The sequence below is a fragment of the Phyllobates terribilis genome, unplaced genomic scaffold (assembly GCF_046119375.1).
Source record: "Phyllobates terribilis strain yellow unplaced genomic scaffold, ASM4611937v1 Scaffold_3__8_contigs__length_932513732, whole genome shotgun sequence".
Classification (NCBI taxonomy): domain Eukaryota; kingdom Metazoa; phylum Chordata; class Amphibia; order Anura; family Dendrobatidae; genus Phyllobates; species Phyllobates terribilis.
This window is the reverse complement of record NW_027362763.1, coordinates 171,007,833-171,035,792: the sequence shown is the minus strand read 5'-3', so window position 1 is coordinate 171,035,792 and position 27,960 is coordinate 171,007,833. Positions and strand designations below refer to the sequence as shown.

The 27,960-nt window shown below is 43.0% G+C and overlaps 1 protein-coding gene across 2 annotated transcripts in view; it reads left to right on the top strand.

Annotated features, from left to right (window-relative positions):
* STAG1 (STAG1 cohesin complex component) overlaps positions 1 to 13,741 on the top strand; it is a 161,274-nt gene extending 147,533 nt beyond the window's left edge. For both annotated transcript variants that reach the window (XM_073674278.1, XM_073674277.1), the window contains exons 25-34: positions 671 to 810; positions 935 to 1,036; positions 1,116 to 1,264; positions 2,361 to 2,489; positions 2,714 to 2,922; positions 7,029 to 7,200; positions 7,276 to 7,386; positions 8,837 to 8,951; positions 9,142 to 9,222; positions 12,478 to 13,741. In XM_073674278.1, coding sequence (XP_073530379.1) covers positions 671 to 810; positions 935 to 1,036; positions 1,116 to 1,264; positions 2,361 to 2,489; positions 2,714 to 2,922; positions 7,029 to 7,200; positions 7,276 to 7,386; positions 8,837 to 8,951; positions 9,142 to 9,222; positions 12,478 to 12,501 — 1,232 coding nt within the window. In that variant the 3' untranslated portion in view covers positions 12,502 to 13,741. The remainder of the gene's footprint in view (positions 1 to 670; positions 811 to 934; positions 1,037 to 1,115; positions 1,265 to 2,360; positions 2,490 to 2,713; positions 2,923 to 7,028; positions 7,201 to 7,275; positions 7,387 to 8,836; positions 8,952 to 9,141; positions 9,223 to 12,477) is intronic.
* The last annotated feature ends 14,219 nt before the right edge of the window (positions 13,742 to 27,960 follow it).

Sequence of the window (27,960 nt, the reverse complement as noted above, 5' to 3'; positions counted from 1 at the left end):
TCCCGGCCGCGTGCATCTGGCCCCTGTCTGTCCCTATGAAGCTATTCTGTTCAGGTGAAGAGACTGTTGGCCCTGACCTTGTGGACTGCACTCGGTCTGTGAAAGTCCGATGTGGGAAACAAGTGTTAGTCTAAGTGACGCTAAAAGAAGTGCGCACTCAGCAGCCTTGGTCCATACGATGCTCCACCACATTGATGACCTGGAGAAATCAGCTACTCCAGTCAGGATTGAGCAATGTATTTATGGTGGGGAGTGTGCACTTACACTTCAGATTAAGTGTAAAGATGCTGCCGCTTCTTTTGCAGCCTTAGGACTCAGTGATGTATACTTAACAATGGGCCAACGTCCCTATTCTAATAAATGCCATGGATTCTCATGCACAAAAATTTCTGCAACAAAACTTGTGTGTGAATTTTCTTTCACAATTCGGCTATTTGATATAGAAAACTGCAAGCTTATCACATACAATTCCTAAAGGTGTTTTTCTGATCAGCGTCCATGAAAAAAATGTTTATTGGATGTGATTTACTGGGTTTTAAGCATTTTTAGAGATGACATTTCTTTAGTTTGGATTTCAGTAGATCATTTTTCAGCTAGGGTGAATCGTAAAGCATTGACGCCAGTGTGAACAGGCTCGTGCATTTACTAACAATAATGTTATTTCCTGCAGAGGGTGACGAAGAAGATGAAGCCAACAAAATCGAGGCTTTGCACAAGAGGAGAAATCTGCTGGCGGCATTCTGTAAGCTGATCATCTATGACATTGTGGACATGCACGCAGCCGCAGACATCTTCAAGCACTACATGAAGGTAAAGTGTTACCTACATCCAGACAAATGTGCAAGTGGTGGTTCTGTAAAGATGGAAGAAGTGTAAATGCGAATATTAAGGGGGAAGCTGTGAGATTACTTATTGCTTGTGTTCTCTCCTGTAGTATTACAACGATTATGGTGACATCATTAAAGAAACACTAAGTAAAACCAGGCAGATAGACAAGATCCAGTGTGCCAAGACCCTGATCCTCAGTTTGCAGCAGGTAAGAGTTGTCATTGGTCAGCCCGGTGGTGGTGTACTTCTCATCACTGACATTTTTCTTTCTATCACTTTATTCCCAGCTGTTCAATGATCTGGTCCAGGAGCAAGGCCCCAACCTCGACCGGACGTCCGCACACGTCAGTGGGATTAAGGAGCTGGCTCGCAGGTTTGCACTCACGTTCGGCTTGGACCAGATAAAGACCAGAGAAGCCGTGGCAACATTACACAAGTAAGTGACTGATAAGATGCCCAGCTTTCCTCTGAGTGGCTACAACCTGTGGGGTTTTAGATTTGTGTTTCTATATTAACTCCAGTTAAGTTTTTTTTTGTTTGTTTTTGTTTTTTTTTTTGCCTTATTTCTTTCCACCCTTTTTAAATGTCACAACTTTTTTCTTGCCATATGACGACTTGCTTTTCACTTCTTAATTGTACACTTGAATGACACCTTTCAATTTATCATATAATGTACTGGAAAGCTGGGAAAAAATTCCAAGTGAGGTGGAATTGCTGGCAAAAAACAATAACCACAATTCCGATTTTTTTTTTTCTTTGTTTTTTTTTCCACTTAAAAAAAAAAAAATCTGAAATTCATAAATTGCTAGTGTTGCCATTTTCTAAGACCTGTAAGGTTTTCATTTTACAGTTGGAGCGGTGTTAGGGCTTATTTTTTTTGCAGGGTGAGCTCATGTTAGCATTGTTACAATTTTGGGGTAAAGACTACCTTTTGATTTGCTTCTAACTACTTTTTTTTTCTTCAGAGATGTGGCTATTTTTTTTTTTTTTTAAACATATTTGTATTTTCTTTTTAATAAATGACATGGAAAAATATTAACGATTGTCTAAAGAAATATAAAAATACATGCAACACAATAGATGATTTTCTGATGGTACCTTCCCCTACAGGATATTTTATTTTTTTTTACAATGGTTCCCCTACAGGATATTTTATTTTTTGTTACAAGTGTTATTCTAAAATTAAATACAATTTTTATTAAAGGGGTTGTCCGGTCAAAAGTGATAAGTCTGCAGTCACTCTGTATGATTGCAGACTTATGAATCCCCCCAGCGCACGCACTGTGCGCTGCGGGGATTCGCCGGTTTCAGACCCGGACCGGAGGGTAAGTATAAATTATATATACCCCCGGCCAGTGGTCAGCGCCCACTGGCCGGGGGTATGTATAACACATACATACCCTCCGTTACTGGGTCTGAAACTGGCAAATACCCAAAGTGCACAGTGCGTGTGCTGGGGGGATTCATGGGTCTGCAGTCCCCTTTTAAGCTTTAACCTAACTTTTATTCTTTTTTTAATTTCCTAAATACAGAGATGGCATAGAGTTCTCCTTTAAATACCAAAATTCTAAGGGCCCAGAGTACCCACCACCAAACTTGGCCTTCCTGGAAGTATTGAGTGAATTCTCTTCTAAGTTGTTACGACAGGACAAGAAGACAGTGTAAGTGTGGCATTGGCAGTGTCTTAGTAATTTTGGCTCATCTTAATGGTTATAATCTTCACATTTAGCCTGTATAGTCTCATAATGGATCTTCATTCTGGTGCAAGCCTTTCTAGAGATCTGGGGTTATAGAGAAGTGGATGGCTTAAGCCTGACCGGGTGAGGTGCACATCCGCAGCTTACTTTCTCCTCAAACTAATTTCTGTTTCTTCTCCTCGGTGCAGACATTCATATCTGGAAAAATTCCTGACAGATCAAATGATGGAGAGAAGAGAAGACGTTTGGTTGCCTCTCATCTCCTACAGAAACTCGCTGGTAACGGGTAGTGATGAGGACCGCCTGTCTGTGAATAGTGGTGGTAGTAACAGCAAGGGATCCTCTGTGAGAAGTAAGAAAGGCCGGCCGCCCCTGCACAAGAAGAGAGGGGTGGAAGGTAAGACAGGGGCTCAGCCACCCAAGAGTACTTCTTGTTTTATGGACAAGTTGAACATGCATCTTCTCAGGACATTTAGTGGGAAATAATCAGAGTACAGGGCCATAGTACAACAAAATAACAATGACAGATGGGACCTTGGATGTAATAGGGGCCATACCACTAAACATTATATAAACCAGAGAGACCATAGGTATTTTCAAAACCCCAAGATAACATAATTAAAACACCATCTACCCCCTGCTGCCTCACATTCACATGTTATGGCTTTTCACACGTTATTTATACCTATGTGTTATTCTTAAAAAATACATAAATAAAACATTTATCACTTTTAGTCAACATATGGTGTTTTAATTATGTTATCTTGGGGTTTTGAAAATACCTACGGTCTCTCTGGTTTATATAGAGTACAGGGCCATGTAGATCATAGAAATACAAGTTCATGTGTTCCTGTGTAGCCCCAAAGAGATGAGCGAGTACGGAGAAGACTTGGTTAAAAAATGTATGCAAATAAGCCTGGAGGTGCGTTGGGGGTGGGACGGCTAGGACTGCTTGTGGGAAGGCCAGTCTTGGTGCACATCCAGGCTGATTTGCTTAAACTTTCTAACTTGATTTAGTCACACCACTTTTGGGCCGTAAAGGTGTGCATGAACATGAATTTCCACAACCCACACCACCACATATTCTTTTTAATTGTCCAGGCAGGATCCCATTAAAGGCATTGTCTCTGTACAGTGGCATGTAAAAGTTTGGGCACCGGTGGTTAAAATTACTGTTATAAATTGTTAAGTTGAAGACAAGAAGATCTCTAAAAGCCCTGAAGTTACAGATAACACATTTCCTTTGTATTTTAGGGGAAAAATATATACACTGCTCAAAAAAATAAAGGGAACACTTAAACAGAATATAACTCCAAGTAAATCAAACTTCTGTGAAATCAAACTGTCCACTTAGGAAGCAACACTGATTGACAATCAATTTCACATGCTGTTGTGGAAATGGAATAGACAATAGATGGAAATTATTGGCAATTATCAAGACACCCTCAATAAAGGAGTGGTTCTGCAGGTGGGGACCACAGACCACATCTCAGTACCAATGCTTTCTGGCTGATGTTTTGGTCACTTTTGAATGTTGGTTGTGCTTTCACACTCGTGGTAGCATGAGACGGACTCTACAACCCACAGAAGTTGCTCAGGTAGTGCAGCTCATCCAGGATGGCACATCAATGCAAGCTGTGGCAAGAAGGTTTGCTATGTCTGTCAGCGTAGTGTCCAGAGGCTGGAGGCACTACCAGGAGACAGGCCAGTACACCAGGAGACGTGGAGGGGGCCGTAGAGGGCAACAACCCAGCAGCAGGACCGCTAACTCCGCCTTTGTGCAAGGAGGAACAGGAGGAGCACTGCCAGAGCCCTGCAAAATGTCCTCAAGCCGGCCACAAATGTGCATGTGTCTGCACAAACGGTTAGAAACCGACTCCATGAGGGTGGTATGAGGGCCCAACGTCCACAGATGGGGGTTGTGCTCACAGCCCAACACCGTGCAGGACTCTTGGCATTTGCCACAGAACACCAGAATTGGCAAAGTCGCCACTGGCGCCCTGTGCTCTTCACAGATGAAAGCAGGTTCACACAGAGCACATGTGACAGACGTGACAGAGACTGGAGATGCCGTGGAGAGCGATCTGCTGCCTGCAACATCCTTCAGCATGACCTGTTTGGCAGTGGGTCAGTAATGGTGTGGGGTAGCATTTCTTTGGAGGGCAGCACAGCCCTCCATGTACTCGCCAGAGGTAGCCTGACTGCCATTAGGTACCAAGATGAGATCCTCAGACCCCTTGTGAGACCGTATGCTGGTGCGGTTGGCCCTGGGTTCCTCCTAATGCAGGACAATGCCAGACCTCATGTGGCTGGAGTATGTCAGCAGTTCCTGCAAAATGAAGGCATTGAAACTATGGACTGGCCCGCCCGTTCCCCAGACCTGAATCCGATTGAGCACATCTGGGACATCATGTCTCGCTCCATCCACCAACGTCACGTTGCACCACAGACTGTCCAGGAGTTGGCGGATGCTTTAGTCCAGGTCTGGGAGGAGATCCCACAGGAGACCATCCGCAACCTCATCAGGAGCATGCCCAGGCGTTGTAGGGAGGTCATACAGGCACGTGGAGGCCACACACAATACTGAGACTCATTTTGACTTGTTTTAAGGACATTACATCAAAGTTGGATCAGCCTGTAGTGTGTTTTTCCACTTTAATTTTGGGGGTGACTCCAAATCCAGGCCTCCATTGGTTAATAAATGTGATTTCCATTGATGATTTTTGTGTGATTTTGTTGTCCGCACATTCAACTTTATACAGAACAAAGTATTCAATGAAAATATTTCATTCATTCAGATCTAGGATGTGTTATTTGAGTGTTCCCGCTATTTTTTTGAGCAATGTGTGTGTATATATATATATATATATATATATATATATATATATATATATATAATATGTGTGTATATGTATTTATATGTATTTTCATCTTTGATATTTTAAAAATTACAAAAAGGAGAATGGGCCGATACAAAACTTTGGGCACCCTGCATTGTTAGTGCCTAGTAACACCCCCTTTTGAAAGTAGCACAGCTTGTAAATGCTTTCTGTAGCCAGACTAGAGTCTTTCAATTCTTGTTTGAGGGATTTTCAGCCATTCTTTCTTGGAAAATTCTTCCAGTTCTGTGAGATTCCTCGGTCGTCTTGCATGCACTGCTATTTTGAGGTCTAGTCACAGATTTTCAATGTTGTTCAGATCAGGGGACTGTGGGGGGCCATTGTAAAACCTTCAACTTGCGCCTTTTGAGGATTTTGATGTGTATTTAGGATCATTATCCATTTGTAGAAGCCATCCTCTTTTCAACTTCAGCTTTTTTACAGATGGTGTTATGTTTGCATCAAGAATTTGTTGTAATTTCATTGAATCCATTCTTCCCTCTACCCGTGAAATGTTCCTTGTGCCACTGGCTGCAACACAACCCCAAAGCATGATTGATCCAGCCCCATGCTTAATGGTTTCCTGAAATTCTGTCCCTTTTTTTCTCCACTCATATCTTTGATCATTGTGGCCAAAGAGTTCTATTTTAACCTCATCGGTCCACAGGACTGGTTTCTAAGATGAATCAAGCTTGTTTAGATGTTCTTTTGCATACTTCTGATGCTGAATTTTATGGTGAGGATGCAGGAGAGGTTTTCTGATGGCTCTTCCATGAAGGCCATATTTGTGCAGGTGTTTCTGAACAGTAGAACAATGTACCACAACTCCAGAGTCTGCTAAATCTTTGTGAATGTCTTTTGCAGCCAAACGGGTGTTCTGATTTGCCCCTCTAGTAATCCTACAAGCAGCTCACTGAAATTTTGCTTGCTTTTCCAGACCTTATCTTGACCTCCACTGTTCCTGGTAACTGCCATTACTTAATTACATTTTGAACTGAGGAAAAAGGCAACTTGAAAATACTTTGCTCTCTTCTTATAGCCTTCTCCTGCTTTGTGGGCCTCCACCATTTTTATTTTATTTTCAGAGTGCTAGGCAGCTGCTTAGAAGAACCCATAGCTGTTGTTTTTCGGCTCAAGGTTAGAGGAGGCTGGGATTTTATAAAGCTGGGAAATTTGCATCACCTGGCCTTTCCGAATGATAATAGTGAAAAAGCCATAACCCTAACAGGATAATTAAGGTCTGAAACCTTGGTCAAACTTATCGGAAAACACATCTCCAAGGGTGCCCAAACTGTTGCATCGGCCAGGGGTGCCCAACCTTACATGCCACTGTAAGCTTCATCTTTATGGTCACTGGGTGACCTAGTGAGGACATCACTGCCGCTCGGCTCCCACTGTAAGACCTCAGATCACCTTGGCTTGTGCTCCATGCTGGTACATAGAGCTGAATGCCAATGCTGGCTGCTTCATCCTGGTATGGTTATACCCCACAATGCATGAATCACTAAGATCCTATTCACTAAATACAGACAGAAGTCAGTAGTTTTAAGCTCACAATTTAATTCTTGTGTCTTAAGGAGCAAAACTGCAAATTGTAATCTTTTTCTATTTCCATCTGTTCCAGAAGAAAGCATTGACAGCTCCTGGGTAACCAGGAACGACACCATCCAAACACCGGGAGCACTTACCACGCCTCAGCTTACATCCACTGTACTGCGAGAAAACCCTCGACCGATCCCAGAGCAAATGCCTGAACACGAGTCTGAACACGGCTCAGAACCAGACTTCTTACACAAGTATGTGCTGTGTGTCCTGGTGTCGCCTTCTTCTGGAGCGGGATTGTGGTGTGTGACGGGCGTTGTGTTTTCCAGTCCTCAGATGCAGATGTCTTGGTTGGGTCAGCAGAAGTTAGAAGACTTGAATAGAAAAGACAGAACATCCATGAGCTACATGAAAGTGCGGAGCGGCGTTCGGCACGGAGTGTAAGTATTTACTGTGCGCTCCACAGGTTTTCTAGTTGTTAATTTAGATCTTCATCCTGCATTACAGCTGGTTTTCATCAACCATACTGTGCGGGTAACGGCTGCTGTCCCTCTCTGGGGTGGGAAAGACCTGGGCTGTGGCTCATATCTCCGGTTTGTACAGAGTCGTGGGTGATGGACTTTCTGGTTTCGCAGACAATCTGTTATGTCACCTGCCCCTGATTGTCAATTACCTGCGTTTCCAATACACATTGAGTGCACAGATGGTGTGAGAGCGGGGAGCTTGCCTACCGTTCCCAGATCCGGTGCTTGGCCCCGCCACCTCCCAGTTGATTTCCACCTTTTTTCTATACTCCTCCACAAGTCTGAGGAATCTTCTTTTTTCTGTTAAGGGACAAATGGGAAATGGACGTGGGACATATAGCAGAAGAGAAGTAGGAGGGGGCCGTAGTCTCACCTAAATTACCTGTTTCCTATTACAATGATCAACTTGTACAAATCAGGGCTGTGGAGTCTGAGTCGGGTACAGTACAATGTAGTTTGGGAGGAATATTTTTTCATAAGAATTTGGGAAAGTTATGAAATGTACTATTCCTGATCTAAGTGTCTAGACTTTTAGCTGAGAAAAATGTGTCCTACCGTAAATTTATCACTTAAACATGAGCCATGTATGAGGGAGTCGGTGGCATGGAAATTGAGGAGTCGGAGGTTTGGCTTATCGACTCCACAGCCCTGGTACAAATATACAGCCTACATAGGGCATATTACACTACTGGCGATTACCTATATGAAGGCGTAAAGTGTCACATGGCTCCGACACTTTCTTATCTATCTTGGAGTTGTCCACAGATCCTGGGTTTTTGGGAACTAGTAATTAGATTCAGAAATGACAATGTGATATCTAGTACCTTTCTGCCCCAAAAGATTTGTTAGTATGTGAGTCGAGGTGCATGTCTACTTTTTGACAATCTCTGTATTATGGACAGATAGTAGTGGTGGTGAGGTAGTGGCTGGTAGTATGTGATCTCGCTCATCAGTGCTGATGCCCCATAAGAAATGGCTGAACCATCACCGACATCACCCAGAAAAATTCCATAACATTTGGGACACGTGGTTGCAGGTTCCCACAGGGTGCGCTTTGTCTGATCTTCCAGAAACTCTTGCACTTGAGGCCATTAAGTGTACGGCTATATTTACCGATTTGGCGTTTGCCATGTTAACCTGGTTGCTACATGTGGATTTCTTTAGGCATTGTCTTCTGTTATTGTAAAGTCTTCGTATTGAACAGTATTAGATCTAGACATTGTTCTTACGATCATATACTGATTGTTACTCTTGTCCTGCACATTGAAAATTAAAGATAATGTTAAAAAACCACGATGTAGCTAACGGCTGATGTAGCATCTGCAGATAACTTCTCATCCTAGAATCTCTCCTCTTCCTTTCTCAGACGAGGTCTAATGGAGGACGATGCGGAGCCCATATTTGAGGATGTAATGATGTCCTCGAGGGGGCAGTTGGAAGACATGAACGAGGAGTTTGAGGACACAATGGTTATTGATCTGGTAAGTTGATTGTACATGTGTGCGAGGACCTGAAAACTACGATCGTGTCACTGTACTGTGCGTGGTCATTGTCAGCCGTGTGGGGGTTAATGTAGCACCCAGAATCATTACAGAATGAGGGCGCTATAGGTGTGTGTATATAAAGGGTTATCCAATCAAAAGAAACTTTTTTAATTTATTTTTCTTCTAGCCACCTTCTCGAAACAGACGGGAAAGAGCAGAGCTCCGACCAGACTTCTTTGACTCTGCAGCCATTATTGAAGATGAATCCGTATGTATTCATGTAGTACTTGTGGTACCGCAGGAGCCTGTTATAAAATGCATCTCGATGTTTAACTATACAGTACAGAATATACCGAATATATTGAGTGCAACCGCGTGTAAGAGTATATATTATAGCATTTATCACTAGAGTGGGCTGAATACAAGTTGTTACTGCAGCTGAGGCCATGTTGTCTAAGGACCTTTTGGATAGACTTGGATGTCATTTCTACAATGTTTCGGTGAAGTGCTACATTTTCATTGATGCCTTTTTTTTCTGATTAGATCTGCTCACATTTGGTTCTTTGTTTAACCCCCCCTCCACACACACACACACAGACACACACACACAGACACACACACACACAGACACACACACACACAGACACACACACACACACAGACACACACACACAGACACACACACACAGACACACACACACAGACACACACACACAGACACACACACACAGACACACACACACACACACACAGACACAGACACACACACAGACACAGACACACACAGACACAGACACACACACAGACACACACACAGACACACACACAGACACAGACACACACAGACACACACACAGACACAGACACACACACACACACAGACACACACACAGACACAGACACACACACAGACACACACACACACACAGACACACACACAGACACAGACACACACACAGACACACACACACAGACACACACACACAGACACACACACACAGACACACAGACACACACACACAGACACACACACACAGACACACACAGACACACACAGACACAGACACACACACACACACACAGACACAGACACACACACACACACACAGACACACACACACAGACACACACACACAGACACACACACACAGACACACACACACAGACACACACACACAGACACACACAGACACAGACACACACACACACAGACACACACACACAGACACACACACACAGACACAGACACACACACACACACACACACAGACACACACACACAGACACACACACACAGACACACACACACAGACACACACACACAGACACACACACGCGCACACACCCCTTCCTGACCAGGCACATTTTCAGGATTTATTGCACTTTTAACAGGTCTAAAATTCTTTCTCGTTCAAATGATTTTGTCCCCTTTTTTTCATATTTTTGTCATTTTATTTTTTTTTTCTTTTACGGAGGGTGGGGGGGAATGTAAAGATAGAGAGAGAGAGAGATAGATATATATCTATATATATATATATATATATATATATATATATATATATATAAAAAAATTATGATCACAGAGGACTGCTGAAAACATTTCATATTGTTCCCCTTTCCGTTGAAATTATTTTTAGATATTAAACATTTTTTTCTACGAGGCTAGAAACAGCTATTCAGATTGGCAGTATATTTTAGTTTAGTTTTATTTATTTATGCCTTTTTTATTTAATTTTCGCATTCTTTTTTTTACTCTTTCACACATTTTAACCCAATGAGGTCTTAAAACACCTTAGGGGGACATTATAACATACTAATACTTACTTTTTATTGATGATTTTTGCTGTAGCTTGGGCTGGTGTGTTAGCCCCAGTTACAGGGGAAGTTTGGTCTCCTGCTCATATAGGAGAGCTGACTGAGTCACCTAGGACCCAGCAGCTTCTGTTCCCTCCTTACACCTGGCGATCACATGATAGCTGGGTGTGGATGATGAAGTGCTGTCAGTGATGCCTTATCTGTATACAGAAGCACTGGTTCAGTGCTGTGTATGCAGCGATTGAGAAGGAAAGCATGGTAATAAACCATATTTATCTTTTCTGTGGGGATTCTGGCTGTGTCTGACGGCCGTCTCCCTGACCCATAGCTGCATAATCTTATGCAAGCTGCTTACTCTGCATTGACGTTTTAGAATGTCAATGCAGAGTAAAGTGTGGACCACTTAGATGTTGGTCTATGAGCAGTTCAAAGGTGGATTAGAGTAACAGGCGTGTTTGAGTACGCAATGAATTGAGCTATATTGATTTAAGACCCCCTTACACCTTTTGATAGCTGTCAAATGAGCGATTGTTCATATTGCAACTATCCTTCCCTATACACAAATATGCTCTTCCAAGCGCTCCTGTGCTCTGAGCTGCTGTCTGCTGCCTCCTGGTGCCCACTTATCTCCAGAGAGAATGAAAGTATTAGCTGATGAAATTCTGCTGATCGGATCCTTGGCTACCCTGATATCATCTGTTGGGGGAGATTTGTGAGGCCCCCCCACATATGACACAAATATTGTTGGTTTCAGATGACTTAAAGTGGTATTTCCATCTCCAAGATCCTATCCCAATATGTAGTAGGTGTAATAATAATATTAGCAAATACCTACAATTAGAAATGTAGCATAGCATTTTTGATTTGCGATGTCTCTTTCCTCATGTGCAGGCATTGCTGGACCTTAGGTATCCTTGGTTACGTCCACTGATAAAGTGACAGCTAGCTGCTAGTGGTCGTAACCATGGATACCTAAGGTCCTGCAATACCTGCACATGAGGAAAGAGACATTGCAAATCAAAAATGCTATGCTACATTTCTAATTGTAGGTATTTGCTAATATTATTATTATTACACCTACTACATATTGGGATAGGATCTTGGAGATGGGAATACCCCTTTAAGTCTGTTTAAGTCTGTTTATGGGGGGCAATTAGCTTGGATAGATTGAGAATTTTACAGCCTGCAGGGCCGTTCTAGTAACAGAGAATAATACTTACCCTTCAAAGGCACTTAAATAATCATCATCTCTATAGATTGCCTTAAAGGGGTACTTGCATGTTTTCTGTGTCTCTCATACCTAACCTTTGGTGGTTCCAATGGATAGGGTGGTCCTACTAAAGTCTCTCCTGTCTTGTAAAAATAAATGCAAGTCTATGGCCATCATAATGCTTCCTTCACAACTGTAGTGAACCATCTTCTCACTTGCGTAGTGTGAATATGACCATTAAACAAGTTGTCTTCTATGGTATAAAAAAAAAAAAGTACTTGTATGGCCAAAGTTATTAATCCCCTTGTTAGCATATAGAGTTGTTTGGGGGTCCCTGGAATCACTTTATATAAGCTAAGTAACATATGACATAAAAATCAAGGATCTGTCTCAAGCATCTGGTTCAAGCATTGTTTTAGTGCTATTTTCAGTGATTTGTAAATGTGGGACCACAAGGCATTTTCAATCAACATAACCCTTTTTTTCCCTCTTTTCTAGGGATTTGGGATGCCAATGTTCTGAGGTTCAGCACATACCTGGAACTCTTGTTTAAAGGCCTGTATACTGTGAGCTTCTGTAAGAAAATTAGAAAAAAAAAAACACAAAAAAAAAACAACAACTTTTTTTAACAGTTTTTGTTGAAACCAAATGCTTGTGGTATTGATGGATTGTGTACAACTTGAGGAGAGTTTCCGGTGTCTGGAAAGAACACTATACACCCCCTAGTCGGGATCTGTGCTCCCGCGGACGCCGAATGCTCCCAACTGTCTGCATTTGGTCATACAGAGAAATAATTGGAGACATAGCCTGTTTTATGGACAAATGGTTTTATCGACTCTGCTGTACAAGTCTACATTTTAACCTCCCCACCTTTATATGTTAAGCCTTTTGTTTCTGGCTCTTGGCCTTAAGGACCGCTGTCTCTACCCCTGTATGGAAATGTATATATATTACAAAATGCACTGGAAGAGGAAACGAAAGAGGGGGCACGGATGAGGCCAAATCAGATTACTCCACCCTGGACCCAGCAGAACAAGGATTTCTATCACTCAGTGGATGTCAAGATCTGTACCATGTTCCATTTTATTTCCAGAAGTTTTGTATTTGGATTCTGTGGTCCCTGCCTCTCGCAGAATGTCACCATTTATTGTTTTATATCAAAAAGGACAATTTTTTTTTTTTTTTTTTAATACGATTTGTCCTACACATTTTTACTAGTCAATACCAGCAAATCAAGGACAGTAGCAATTTTACCCAATTTCATCACTTGCAGTTAAGTTTCTTCTCAACACTTACTCCTTTTAACCTTTTTTTTTTTTCTTTGTTGAGTTTGTCACCTTTTGATTTTTTTTTATATTTCATGTATTGTTCGACACATCCGTACATATTTTACAATAAATAAATTAAACTTATAATAGTGGGACTGACATGAGCCTAATATCCATGCAGTAAAAAATTCAACAGTAATATTTTTGTAAAGAAATGGTACAAAAAAAAAAAATAATGCAATTTTAATCTTATTTGTCGCCTATAACAAGCGCTTGGATGGGCATTTTTTTCTTTTCTCCATTGTTCCTCTCTGGTCAATGTTGCAAGTTATAGCATTCTCAGTGTTATCTGTCCCAAGTTTGGCTCTTTTTAAACGGGAAAGAGGAAAGTATTTTTCCCCTGCACAATAATTTCCCCGTTAAACCGCCCTGTTCTGTATTATTGTAATAAAAAGTCAAAATCACATGTCTTAAATAAAGTGATTTTAACAATATTTCTCAGAATGGTTTTATATCCAGTGTACATTACATGGAAATATTAGTTTTATCTGCATTGTGACAGATGCAGCAAAGACTTTAAAGTGAACTTGTCATTTAGATGAAAATTATATATATTTATACACAAACATCCCATGAGTCTTCCACTTCCATTTTGATCCTCCAAGTTGCGCATCTCCAGGTAGCAGAGCTACTGCCTGTATCGGCCTCTATCACTTCTGTAACTGTGATGCCAGCATTATGCACCACTCCTGACTTCCTTTCTATTTCTTCCCACAATGCATTGTATTACAATATTGTAATGCAAATCAGCGGGAAAGCTGGGTACAGTGGCTGATAACTGCCCTTTTATTTAAATAACTAATACATTATTTAAATAACTCTCATTTTATTTCAAATAATCTTTAGTCAGATTCTCAGGGAGATCTATGTCCGGCCCATAGATCCTAACAGCTCATTTACATATAAGAAAAACATGAATCTCTCTGGAATATAACATTGGATTACAGATATGAGGGTATCATATTATTCAGCTTCCTAGCACCTACATGCTCATATAGACGCCTAGAAGGGTTTATCCTACTGACTAAGAAACTCATTAGGGGGTCTCTGAGGAATTCCCCACTGATCAATAGAGCTGGACTATAACAACTTTCATGCTTTCATCACTGCTTGCCATCTATTACATAGATTTAATTGGTAAGATAATTAAAGACCCTGTTCCCCCCCGGCTTTTAGTGTGCTGACAGGTGAACTGTAATGCGGTTTAGTGAGATCATAGAGACTGATCTATTTGGTGATTTGAATCCACAATGGCCTCTCACGGCTGCGTGTAGTCCCGGCAGGCGGAGGTCGCACTATTTTATGTCTAGGTAAAAAGACTAAATGTATTTTTGAGGAATAATGTTCAGAGATCGCTATTTATGCAGGAAAATATTACTAGGACAAATCTTCAGTGCAGAAATAGCCCAACAATTCATTACAATTAATTGCTATTAGGCCACACCCACTGCGGCTAAGCTACACCCACTATCAAAAAGTAGGCAGGGCCGATGTAAAAACTCCAAAAGTTGCAACATCTTTATTCAATTACTTGTTGCACAAACTACTACATCAATATTATACTTTGTCATAATATGAAAGACTACCGTCACTTCCAAACAAAAAATAGGTGCATACGAAGAGTAGTCATCTTCATGTATAACTAACAAATTAAAGTTGCACTCTGTAACGCTATAGCATGCAAACATAAAATATAAGAAATTGGAATAGCAAAAACGAAGATACTTAGCGCATAAATTTGGCCAATTCGTGTATGCCCTGCAACCACGACAAGGCGACCTTCTGAAACTTTGTCCTAGTTATCACTATTCCAGGCCTGTTATCGATCCCCCGATGCAGCTACTACTGCTGTATACTGTACAAATGTCCCGTGCACTCTCACTTCCTCCTACATTACCCTTTCATTGCAGACATTTTAAACCCCTTTCCATCTGACTGGTGTATAGCCACTAGTATTGATCCATACTGTTATAATGGCTCCTGGGTCTATTCTCATACCCTGCCCCTGCGGTGTCCCTGATATGATGATTTTACATGAAATGTCTGGGTCACCTCTAGCCTCTGTGACGGGCAGACGTTGCGATTGGTGGCTTCTCCAGTTATGAACTACTGTTGTGCTCTCAATCTGTGTGTGGTTATGCTGCAATCAAGGTCTGATTTTCCTCGTCCTTGCCGCCTCGGCGCTAATCATCCCATGTCGAGAAGTGGCCCGGATAATGGTGAGGACATACTGCGGAAGGCCGGGAGCAGGAGAAGCAGCATTTCTGCACCTAGTTACAGAATTACATTATCCCTGTCCATCGCCATCTATTTATCCAGAAAGAAATCAGGAATTGGACAATACCACATCTTTATATCCAAGACCATAATCTCAGTTCTTGGTCTTTAATTGTTCTTTATTTTATTGCCGACTGTGGATCTGTGCACCAAGAGCGGTGGCTGTAAAATTATGCCCAACACGCTATGATTCATTCACAGAATTGTTCCCCTGATGTGTGTAGTGCTGTGCAAAGGTTTTAAGCAAGGGTGGAAAAAATGTTGCAAAGTAATGCTTATAAATATAGAAGTGTTAATACTTTGCATTTTGTTAATAAAAAATAAAACGAGTGAACAAAAGAAAATTCTAAATCAATATTTGGTGTGACCACTATTTGCCTTCAAAGCAGCATAATTTCTTCTAGATAGACCTTGCACACAGGTTTTGAAGGAACTCTGCAGGGAGGTTATTCCAAACATCTAGGAGAACTAACCCCCAGATCTTTTGTGGATGTAGAAGGATTTTTTGCAAGTCTATTTCTTCATATTCTCTCAGGCTGACACAATGATGTTGCAATCAGGGCTCTGTGGGGCCAAATCATCACTTCCAGAAATTCTTGTTTTTCTTTACACTGAAGATGATTATTAATGACATTGGCTGTATGTTTGGGGTCGTTGTCCTGCTGCAAAATGATTTTCGAGACAGACGCCTCTCTGATAGCATTGCATGATGGATAAGTATCTGCCTGTATTTCTCAGCATTGAGGACACTAAAATCCAAGAAATGGGTGATGCTCTGAACCATAGATGCAGTGGTTGGCCAAAGAAATTTAGTGCAGCAGATGAGACCTATCATGCTTACTTTAGAAATCAGAGGCTCTCCATCAGGCCATTCATTTAAAATTGGCAACAACCTGTGGGGCACCGCTATACCCATCTGTTTGAAAACGTCTGGCCAAAAGTGGTCTTCATGGAAGAATTGCAACCACAAAGCATGCCTTCAACATGGAACCAAGGCCCAGTGTCTGAAGTATGCATGAAAACATAGGAACTGGGATACCAAAAAATGGCAGCAAATGCTCTGGACAGAGGAGTCAAAATGTGAAATATTTGGCTGTAGCAGAAGGCAGTTTGTTCACTGAAGACATTGAGAGTGGTACAATGAGCGTCTGCAGGAATAGTGAAGCGTGGTGGAGGGTCCTTGCAGTTTGACACTGCAATTCAGCAAACTAAGTTGGGCATTTGGTCAGGATTAGTGATGAGCAAGCACTAAAATGCTCGGGTGCTCATTGCTCAGGTCGCGCAAATCATAGTGCTCGACCCGAGCAACGAGCCCAATGCAAGTCTATGGGAAACTCAAACGTTTTTCCGGCGGCTCCCCCCAGCAATCTGCAGAGGGCCTAAAAATTGCCCTAATCGATGGGAACAGTGCTCAAATGACATGTCCTGGAAAAAAGTTAAGGGACATTAATTACAGGGTAATGACTTGCATATAAGGCAAAATAAATACCGCCCGCGCCCCCCCTCCCAAAAAAAAATGTTCTTCCACACCATGGGCTATCTTCACACGTAGCGTTTTTGCACTTTTGTATTGCTTTCAACTGTGAAAAATGTATTCACCGGTAAATGTAATTTTAACATTTTACAACCTTATCTGGCCATGTGGTGTGTGACACATCAGACACATCCTGTTTCATTTATGATGGAGGGACTCTTAAGTCACAAAGACTATTTTTATAGGGCCATTAGACGGCCCTTACTATTCCTAAAGGGCCAGCAGTCGGCTATGCATTGTTGTTCCCATTATTAAGGAGTCTGTCTCCTATACTGTTATAGCGTATGCAGTGACTGCAAGGCCTGCCCAAAATTTTGAAAAACCCCAATACACCTTTGAAAACACAGAGGGCCTTATTTAAAAAAAGAATTTCCCATTATTAACCCCTTTACAGCCCATGCCGTATTAGTACGTACATTTGCATACCCCCCGTTCAGTGAGGGCTGCTGCGCTGAGCCCTCACTGAACCGAGCACATTCTTACAGCTGATTCTTACAGCTGACATGTGCCCGCAACAGCCGCTGGTGGAATTGCGATCCACCCGCGGCTGTTAACATGTTAAATGCCGCTGTCAATCTCCGACAGCGGCATTTAACGTGCGCTTCCGGGTTGCGCGTCATAAGCCCCGCCCATCGGCGACCCCGTCACGTGATCGCGGGCCACCGATGGGTGGGCATGACAACCCAGGGTCTGCAGCAGACGCCTGTGGTTGTCATGATCTGGTCGCTATGAGCGCCACCTAGTGGTCGGCGCTCATAGCACAGGACCATTTCTGCTGCATGCAGGGGATCTGCTGGTCCCCTGTATGTAGCCGAGCCGATCAGACAACTGCTGCTTCTAGTCTCCTATGGAGACTATTGAAGGATGCAGTAAGTGGAAAAAAAAAAGTTTTTAAAAATATAAAAGTTTAAATCACCCCCCTTTCGCCCCATTCAAAATAAAATATAAAAAAAAAACCCACATACACATATTTGGTATCGCCGCGTTCAGAATCACCCGATCTATCAATATAAAAAAATAATTAATCCGATCGGTAAACGGCGTAATGAGAAAAAAAATTCTAAACGCCAGAATTACATTTTTTGGTCGCCGCAAAATTGCAATAAAATGCAATAACGGGCGATCAAAACATCGGATCTACCCCCAAAATGTTATCAATAAAAACGTCAGGCCGGCGCGCAAAAAATAAGCCCTCACCCGACCCCAGATCAGGAAAAATGGAGACGCTACGGGTCTTAGAAAATGGCGCTTTTTTTTTTTTTTTACCAAATTTTGGATTTTTTTTTCACCACTTAAATATAAAATAACCTATACATGTTTGGTGTCTACGAACTCGTAATGACCTGGAGAATAAGAATGGCAGGTCAGTTTTAGCATTCAGTGAACGTGGTAAAAAAAATAAATAAAAAACAACTGTGGTATTGCACTTTTTTTGCAATTTTACCGCACTTGGAATTTTTTTCCCGTACACGATATGGTAAAACTAGTAATGGCGTTGAAAAGTACAACTTGTCCCGCAAAAAATAAGCCCTCACACTTCCATATTGTCCAAAAAATAAAAACGCTATGGCTCTGGGAACAAGGGGAGCAAAAAACGAAAAAGCAAAAACTACAAAACCCAAGGTTTGCGAAAGGGTTAAGGAGCGGGTCTCCTATATTGTTGCGTATGCAGTGACTGCAACGGCTGCCTAAATTTTGGACGCATCCCAATACCCCTTTGAAGAGTAATAGAGGAGGGCTTAAGTAAAAAAAAAATGTTTCCATAATTAGGAAGTCTGTCTCCTATGCTGTTATTGCCTATGCAGTGAATGCAAGGGCTGCTAAAAATTTGGACGCAACCCAATTCCCCTTTGAAGAGTAATAGAGGAGGGCTTCATTCAAAAAAATGTTACCATTGTTAAGGAGTGGCTCTCCTATACTGGTTAATGCCCATGCACTAAATGCATGGGCTGAAAAACATTTACCTCTGGGGGGGTATACATGAAAATACTGTATATCATACAGAATGTTAGAGGTAGGCTTCTAAAAAAAAATTCCTACGGGCATCAAACACCCTTAAAAAAATGTAAAAAAATTATGTGGATGTTGCATCACAGTCACCCTGCTGATATGGTGGTGGAGGATGAGAAAGGAGAGGAGAACAGAAAATAGACAAAATCAGGAAGCGTATACCCATGTCTGGGTGTCAAGAGGTGCATGGCAATAGACCTCCCCAAAAAAAGCTACTGGATTTGAGTTTGTTATGCTGCTATCATCCAGTGGTGGTAAATCTGGCCCAATCCAGCCCAAGATTAGCCTGTCAGCATTTTCAGTTGCCAGGCGGATGCGCCTATCAGTTATAATGCCCTCTGTGACTCTAAAAATCTACTCTAACAAAACACTAGCGGCAAGCCAGGACCTTCAAGGCGTAGAGCCAGTTCATGTCACGTGTCCAGCTTGGATACCCAATAATTATAAGGCGGACGAATCACACAGAACGTTGGTACGGTCGGCAAGATACTCCTTCAGCATATTCGAAAACTTTTCCCTCCTTGCAAGAGTACCCTATGCATCAGAGCCTATGCACTGGGAGGGTCTGAGAAAACTGTCCCACACCTTTGACAGTGTTCCCCTGCCTCTGCTGCGTTGTATTTGTCTCCCTTGCCTGTACTACTTGGTTGTCCAAGGAACTGTGACCTCTGCCGCCAGTGTTTTCAGATGGGAATTTTTTTAAATAATTCTACAAGGGCCTTCTGGTACTGCAAAATTTTAGTAGACCTCTCTGCCGTGGGAAGGAGAGATATAAAGTTCTCCTTGTAGCATGGGTCTAGAAGTGTCACCAACCAGTAATGACTCTCACCCAAAATTTGGACAACGCGATGGTCACGGGAAAGGCAGCGTAACCTAAACTCAGCCATGTGTGCCAGACTTATAAACAGGCAAGACTACCCTGTCCTCACCAAGAGGATTACTGACCATGCTCTCTTCCTCATTCTCCTGCTCCTCAGGCCATCCACGCGAAACAGACTGTATGACAGGTGTGCAGGTAGTACCGTCTATAGCGCAGGACACTAGCTCCTGTTCCTCCTCATTGTCACCCAATCCGCATTGGGATGAGATGAGGCTGGGCTGTGTGGAATCTCCCTGTATGGTTCCTTGCTCCATCTCATCGTGCCACGCCTGCAATGCCTCCTCTTTAATTGTGAGCAGCGACCGTTTCAGTACACAGAGAAGAGGGATGGTGACGCCAATTATGCCGTCATCGCCGCTCACCATCTTGGAGGATGGTACATATGTCTGACATCCATGTCCACTCCTCAGCTCTTATGTGCGGAGGCTGACCTGAATACCAACAGACGTGTTGAAACTGGTACTCAACAACTGCCCTGTGCTGCTCACAAATTAATCCCAACATCTACAAGGATGAGTTCCAAAATGTGGGGACATCGCACACCAGTCGGTGAGCTGGAAGCTGCAAAGCTGAAGCACGGCAAGGGCGGCGGAAGCTGTAGCTGACTTTCTAAAATGGGCACACATGTGGCGTACTTCGACAAGCAAATCCGGGTAGGTTTTGAGAAACCGCTGAACTAGGTTGAGCACATGGGCCGCTATCCGGTTCTGGCCATTGTCAAACACGACCATGCATGGCTGTAGGTTCAGCGGTGACAGCCACAGATCTGCCTGCTCTTTTAGAGCTGTCAAAACTCATCAGCGGTGTGTGGTTTGTCACCTAAGCATATTAGCTTCAACACAGCCTGTTGCCGCTTGGACGAGGCAGTGCTTCTGACTGATGTGGTCATTTCGGAGATGGAGGCTTAAGAGAAGGAGGTGCAGGAGCTGTAGATTATGGGGGAAACCCTGATTGACTGAGCCCGCAATCCTCGGCGTCAGGAGGGCATGTTTTGTCCCAGGGTCCGACTGGGTCCCAGCTTCCACTATATTAACCCAGTGTGCCATCAGCGAGATGTACCGTCCCTAGCCACAAGCACTTGTCCACGTGTCTGTGGTTAGGTGGACCTTCCCAGTAACTGCGTTGTTGAGGGCACGGCTAATGTTCTGGGACACGTGCTTGTGTAATGCGGGGATGACATACAGGGAGAAATAGTGGCGCGGCTGGGGACAGAGTACTGAACGGTGGCGGCCGCCACCACCACCAGGTTGCGGAAAGATTCCATCTCCACGAGCCTAAAAGGCGACATTTCAAGTGCAAGCATTCTTGAAATGTGGGAATTTAGTAGTGTGGCCTGTGAGTAGTTGGCTGCGTATTTGTGCTTGCGTTCAAAGGACTGGGGTAGGGACAACTGAACACTGCGCTAGGACAAAGACGTGGACTTGGTTGATGATGATGGTGGTTGCAAGTGTACAACGACAGTTGCAGGTAGGGAGGCATCTTCGCCTGCGTCACGGACGGGAGATTGGCGTGCACGCACGACAGCGGAACAGGCAGTGGTGGCACCCGCAGACACTGTTTCTGGACCCTGGTGTTCTGCCCACCTAGTTGGGTGCTTTGCTGTCATGTTCCTAAGCATGCTGGTGGTGGTCAGGCTGGTAGCTTTGCTGCCTCTGCTGATGCTGGCCTGGCAGATGTTGCAAATGGCCTTTTGGGGTTATCTGGACAGTCTAAAAAAGAGCCAGACTCTGGAAGATCTAACAGTTGGACTGGCAACTTCCCTCGTGTTGGTGTTCCGGGAAGCGATTGCCCACCTTGTGTCTATGGCCACCTCACTGCTTGTTCCTGCCTGTTGTGGTGCTGTCCTCGCTATGCATGTCACCTTGCCAGGTTTGGGTCAGTGACTTCATCGTCCACCATCTCGTCTTCCACTTCCGCACCCTGGTCCTCCAGACATTCGGGCAATTGTCTCATCATCATCCACCTCTTGCGACAGTAATTGCACTTTTGTGTGACTGGCTGCTCAAATATTTGGGCATCGCTATATGCGATCTCCTCTTGCCCCGCTTGAAGCTGGCCAGGCGAGAGGCCTGAATCTATAAATGGAAAAGTGAACAGCTCTTCGGAGTGTCCAAGTGTGGGATCAATTGTCTCCGGCCACTCGGCACGGTGGGAGGAAGGAGGATCAGGGTGAGGAATATGCGGTCCAGACTCTCAGCTACTGAGACTTGACCGTGTGGAAGACAAGGGTGGTGATGGCAAAGTGACTGGAAGCATTATCTGCTATCCAACCAACAACCTTTTGACACTGCTCTGGGTTCAATAGTGGCGTGCTGCAGTCGCCTAGTAATTGGGACAGAAAAGTAGGGCGATATGATGTGGGTGCTTGTTGTGGCACAATTTCAGCTTGCCCATGACCTCGGCCTCTGCCTGCACAATCACGTCCACCTCCCCGTCCCGTGCCATGCGCCTTGCCCATTTTAAATGAAGTATAATATCTTGCACGCCCGCTACAAATTGCTGGATTTGTATTGCAGTAATATCTGATACGTCTGACGGGACGCCCATGGTTTTAAGCACTGACCTTCTAGTTTAGTATTGCTCAGCTACCACGTGTGAATTGGTTCACTACCACACTGCTGACAAACTGTAAATGGAGTATAATATCTTGCACGTCCCCTACAAATTGCTGGATTTGTATCACAGTAATATGACATCTGCTGATGGAAAAGATCTGGCTGTATTCTGCAGTGCTAACAAGCAAATGGAGCAGTAAAATGTTGGACTGTATTGCTTCTTAAAGAAATAATCAGGATTAACAGCAAAAAAAAACAAATCAGCCCTGATGTATAGTCCAATGGATATCTGTAACAGGCAGCAACAGCAGACAGGACATGCAATGGACCCTATTGTGCTGTATACACTGTCCACAAACCCTGCCCGCCTAACTCCTGCTATCACCCGCACCAGTAATATATGTAGGTGGATCAGTCCTCAGAAGGACTGTTAGTTCAGATGGATATATATCTTGTTGTGGAATATCTAATAAACCACCAATTCTGTCCCTCACTCAGCAGCACCTCTCCCTACTCTGCCTGGTTCCGGGGTACACTGTGATGAGCATAGGATCGCCGGGTCTGATATAGAACTGATGGAGCTATGCTATGTAATGGCTACGGCATTACAATGAGTGGCAGACAATCCCTGCATGTTCATTGGCGCTCTAAAGAGCGCCAAACATGCAGGGAGAGACCCGAGCTCCCGCCGAGCAACCCCGGAAATACTCGGCGAGCATCTCGAGCAGTGAGATGCTCGGGCGAGTACCGAGCATGCTCGCTCATCACTAATCAGGATTAATGCTGTCCTCAATCCTGAGGATGATGAGCCATCATGCAACACCATCATGGAGGCATCTGCTTGGGATCGTTGTTTTGCTGCAGAATGAATTTGGTGCAAAACATATGACCAATATCATTAAATTGAACCTGATGGATTCTGACTAATGTTCAATTACAGGTCCTGGAAAAAGGCTTATCATTCTCACCCTCTCGATCCTTAGATCCATTTGTAGCTATTAAAGATGTCCATCTATTTGCCCGCAAGATGATATTAAGGAAATTACATTCTAGCTCAAAAAACGAAGGGCTGTTTACTACAAAGGAAGAACAAGAGGCATTGGCAATCTTAGAATCCTTAAGCGAAGATAACTCTACTCTAAGTGAGGTGAGTAAATTCCCTACACACTTGTACAGTAAATCCAAGAAATTTCCACCCATCAGTTTATGCCCTGCGGTGGACATCTTTACTAAACTTGTATCCGCTGACATTGAAAACCTGGCCTTGGAACCAGATAAATGGAACAACAATCTCAATAAGGTTGAACAATTGGCCCTAAAAGAATTGCAGAGCTGGCAGGATGTCGACAAAGGCGGCAATGTTGTTATCCGGCCAAAGGAGGCCTATGAGAGACAAGCTCATAAATTACTTAATGATACACTTTGTTACCGTAAGCTGTCTAGCAATCCTACCACCTCCTTTCAACAGGAACTAGTTGAAATCCTTGAAAAGGGATTTGAGCAGGGTATAATACCAAAAAAGATGCTGGAAAGCATTAAAGAACTGCATCCCCGAATATCAACTTTTTATATTATCCCCAAAGTCCACAAAAATTTACTCGACCCACCTGGTAGACCCATAGTGGCGAGTATTGGGAGCCTGTGTGAACTTATATGCGTCACTATTGATTTTTATCTCAAACCACTCGTATCAACCCTACCATCCTACATTAAGGATACAACCGCAGCCTTACACCGCCTGGATAGTGTGCATCTGACACCTAATATGACTATGGTAGTTGCTGATGTCGAGTCTTTATACACTTTGATAAAACACGAAGATGGTTTGAGAGCAGTTTCCTTCTTTTTGAAGTCAAGCAATATAGAACCTGAACTAACTGAACTATTACTAATTTTGTTAGAGTTCATCCTTATGCACAATTATTTCATATTTGATAGACAGATTTTTCTTCCAACCCAGGGAACTGCGATGGGTGCGGCCTGTGCACCCAGTTACGCAAATTTATTTTTGGGAGTGTGGGAAAGAGACATCTTTATGGTAGACGCAATACCGGGCATTGAGAGGGTCCAACAGTGGATGAGGTTTATAGATGACGTTTGGTTCATCTGGGAGGGCACAGACTTAAAACTTGAATGCCTGATGAACAAACTAAACCAAAACAACCTTAAAGTCAGACTCTCCTACAAAATAGGCAGAACTTTGGACTTTCTAGATATTAAAATTACTACATTGCCCAATGGTGATGTGCACACAGATGTCTTTAGAAAACCCACGTCTACAAATTCCCTATTGCATGCGAGCTCTTCACATCCAGCATCAACCATCAAAGGCATCCCAGTAGGGCAGTTTTTAAGATTGAGGCGCATCTATTCAGATGAGTTATCTTTTGAAAGGCAGGCGGAAGATTTAAAAGGGCATTTTAAGGAAAGGGGGTATAACTGCCGTCAGATTCAGGGAGGTTATCTCGCAATGATGTCCTGTATACCACTAAATTAAGCCACTCCAATGACAAGAAGAATCCAATTCGGTTGATAACTACCTTCAATGATCAGTGGACAGGTCTTAGGAAAATTATACAGAAACATTGGAGTGTTCTCCTAGTTGATCCGGTCCTCAGAAAATGTCTGCCAGAATATCCCTCCATTACAGCACGGAGATCTAAAAATCTAAAAGATCTTCTTGTTCACAGTCATTATGAGGGGAGACAACAAAACACGAACACTTGGCTTAGTACAATTGGATTTTACCCCTGTAATCACTGTAAAGCGTGTACCAACATGGTTAAAGCCAAGGACTTTAGAAACTCAGCTGGTACAAGGACCTATATAATAAGGCATCACCTCAGATGTTCTTCTAAGGGGGTGATCTACTTTGCAGAGTGTTCACGCGGAAAAATATACATCGGACTAACTACAAGAGAATTAAGAATAAGAACTCGAGAACATGTAAGGGATATTGAGAAAAGCAGAACGGCCGAAGATATCACCCAACTTAAGACCCTTCCCAAACACTTCTACATATATAATCAAAGTGATGCCAATCTACTCAAGGTTAAAGCCATAGACCAAGTTTCTATGGGCCCAAGGGGTGGGAACCTTGGGAGATTGTTAGCTCAGACCGAGAGTAAATGGATTTTCAGGCTTAAAACAGGTGGCACTTACTGGTCTTAATGAGATCTTTGGATTCAATGCCTTCTTGTAATTTGTCCCTAGAATGAGGCTAGTTGTGGTTTCAAGGATGGGAGGGGAAGTGTTTTTTTTATGCTATTGTGTTTTATTGTTTTTTTAATTTATATCTCTTTTATACTAAACTCCACTACTTGGGATTTTCAAGAGGAAGAAATCTCTACACTAACTACTTACCTGTGGGACGTTGTCTTCTTCTCTGCACATGGACGATATCTGTTAGATGGTTGGGTTAGGTGTTGGATGAATGTCAAGCATTTGCACTTTGAGATCACGAATGAAATCTACAACTCTTTACACAAGTACCATGTACCCTCGGACTTTTTGAGATCTTTTTGTCAGCCCTCAGACATTGGTTGAAATTTTTTTTTCTATGGACGATTATGCAACATTTCCATATAGATATTTTACTCTGGGAGATGTATCTTCTTTTGGACTGGGCGTTCGCTTGGGGATCTTCTTGTGGGGTGCATGGAGTTCACTGGCACTATATATATTTTTCTAGTGTCCTAGTTTGTTTAAACACTTTTTAAACAAAAGTTATACGTTATTAATTTTTGCACCAAGCACTTTTATTCAGTATGAAATGTAGTTGGTTTTTTAATATTATTCTCTATTATGTAATATGTTTATGTAATTTGTATGATGGATAATGTACACATTCACACATGTTGTAATTTATGCCAAAATAATGGATCTACACTAGTTATATAATATAGTTCATATATGCTATATATCACAATTTTTAAAAATCGATTTCACTTCACTTGATACATACAACTCCACTATTACATCACTTTAATAGCACCAAGCAAATACATGAGTCCATTTTTTTATAGAAGCATCACACTTACCTAACACATTACATACAGTATATTCTAATCCATCTGTCAGTGCGCATGTGCCCTTTTGCTTGCACTCCTGACTTCGGGGAATCTGACCATAGAGGGAGCGTACGTGCAGTGCGTCCCATGTCATGGGGGCGCTGATAGCGTGCGTTCCACGGTCCGGAAACCGGAAGTCATGTGGTTAGGAGATGCGAGCGGGGTAACCATGCGCCATTAATGTCAGAGGCAGATTATGTCATGTGATAGTTTTCATTTCCCATATTGGTTCATGCCACACATAAAATGAGCAGACTTCCCGGCTAACATCACGCCCCCTGAGGAAGTTGTACTATGAAACGTGCGTAGGGGTTGAGGGACTCTGCATCACGCCGGTGTCAGGACTGGACTTTTTGCTGCGGTATGTTACTATTGTACACTATATGAGCAGTAGCATTAGTTTTTGCCTAAGAATCAAATATAGAGGGCAATATATGTATTCTAGTGTACTGAACAGAAGCAGTATATCCTATATGTATGTGCACCCTGGATTAGATGCTATATATGGTCCCTCACAGTTTGGAGGTGCCATTTTTTATTTGTATATTTTAAATAATACATTTTGTGTTTTGCTGAGTTAAGTTTGGTCTCCAGTTATATTTGGATTGGATTGAGACTAAACTTTATGATATCAATCGTGGGTACTTAGCCTAAGGGTGGCGCTGGCACGGTTTCAGTCACTGCTCGGTGTATAGAGAGCGGTGGTTGTAACTGCGCCCCGGCACTGACTTTCAGCCGGCTCAGCACCCTCTGCCTCCCAGTGGATACGCTACTGGTGCCCCTATAAACAATAATGCTTCTTAAGTGCCCACTTAATATTTAATAATCTCTTCCGAGTCCCCTCATGTACAGTAATGGTGGCTCCAGCATCGCTGATGTGAGCAGGCGGTCATGTTGCCACTCGACTATCAAATTCTCTCAATTCTCTTTGATTGGGAGAAGCCAAACTTATCTAGTCGACACATGCAAATAGCAAACACGTGGTCAGATGACCGCCTGAAACGCCGGGGATATTGGGGACTCATCACAGCCGACGCACCCTGTCACATAGAGAGACTGCAGACATTTATCCCAGGCCTTTAATAACTTTATAAAAATAATAAATTCCATATTATGAAACTAGATGGTGGCCCGATTCTAACGCATCGGGTATTCTAGCATATGTCTCCCGACCCTCCTTTATAATGCCCCAAGCAGGAGGTCACCCCCCCTCCCCTATAGTGCCCCATGCAGGAAGTCACATCCCCCCTATACAATACCCCATGCAGGATGTCACATCCCCCTATAGTGCCCCATGCAGGAAGTCACATCCCCCCTATACAATACC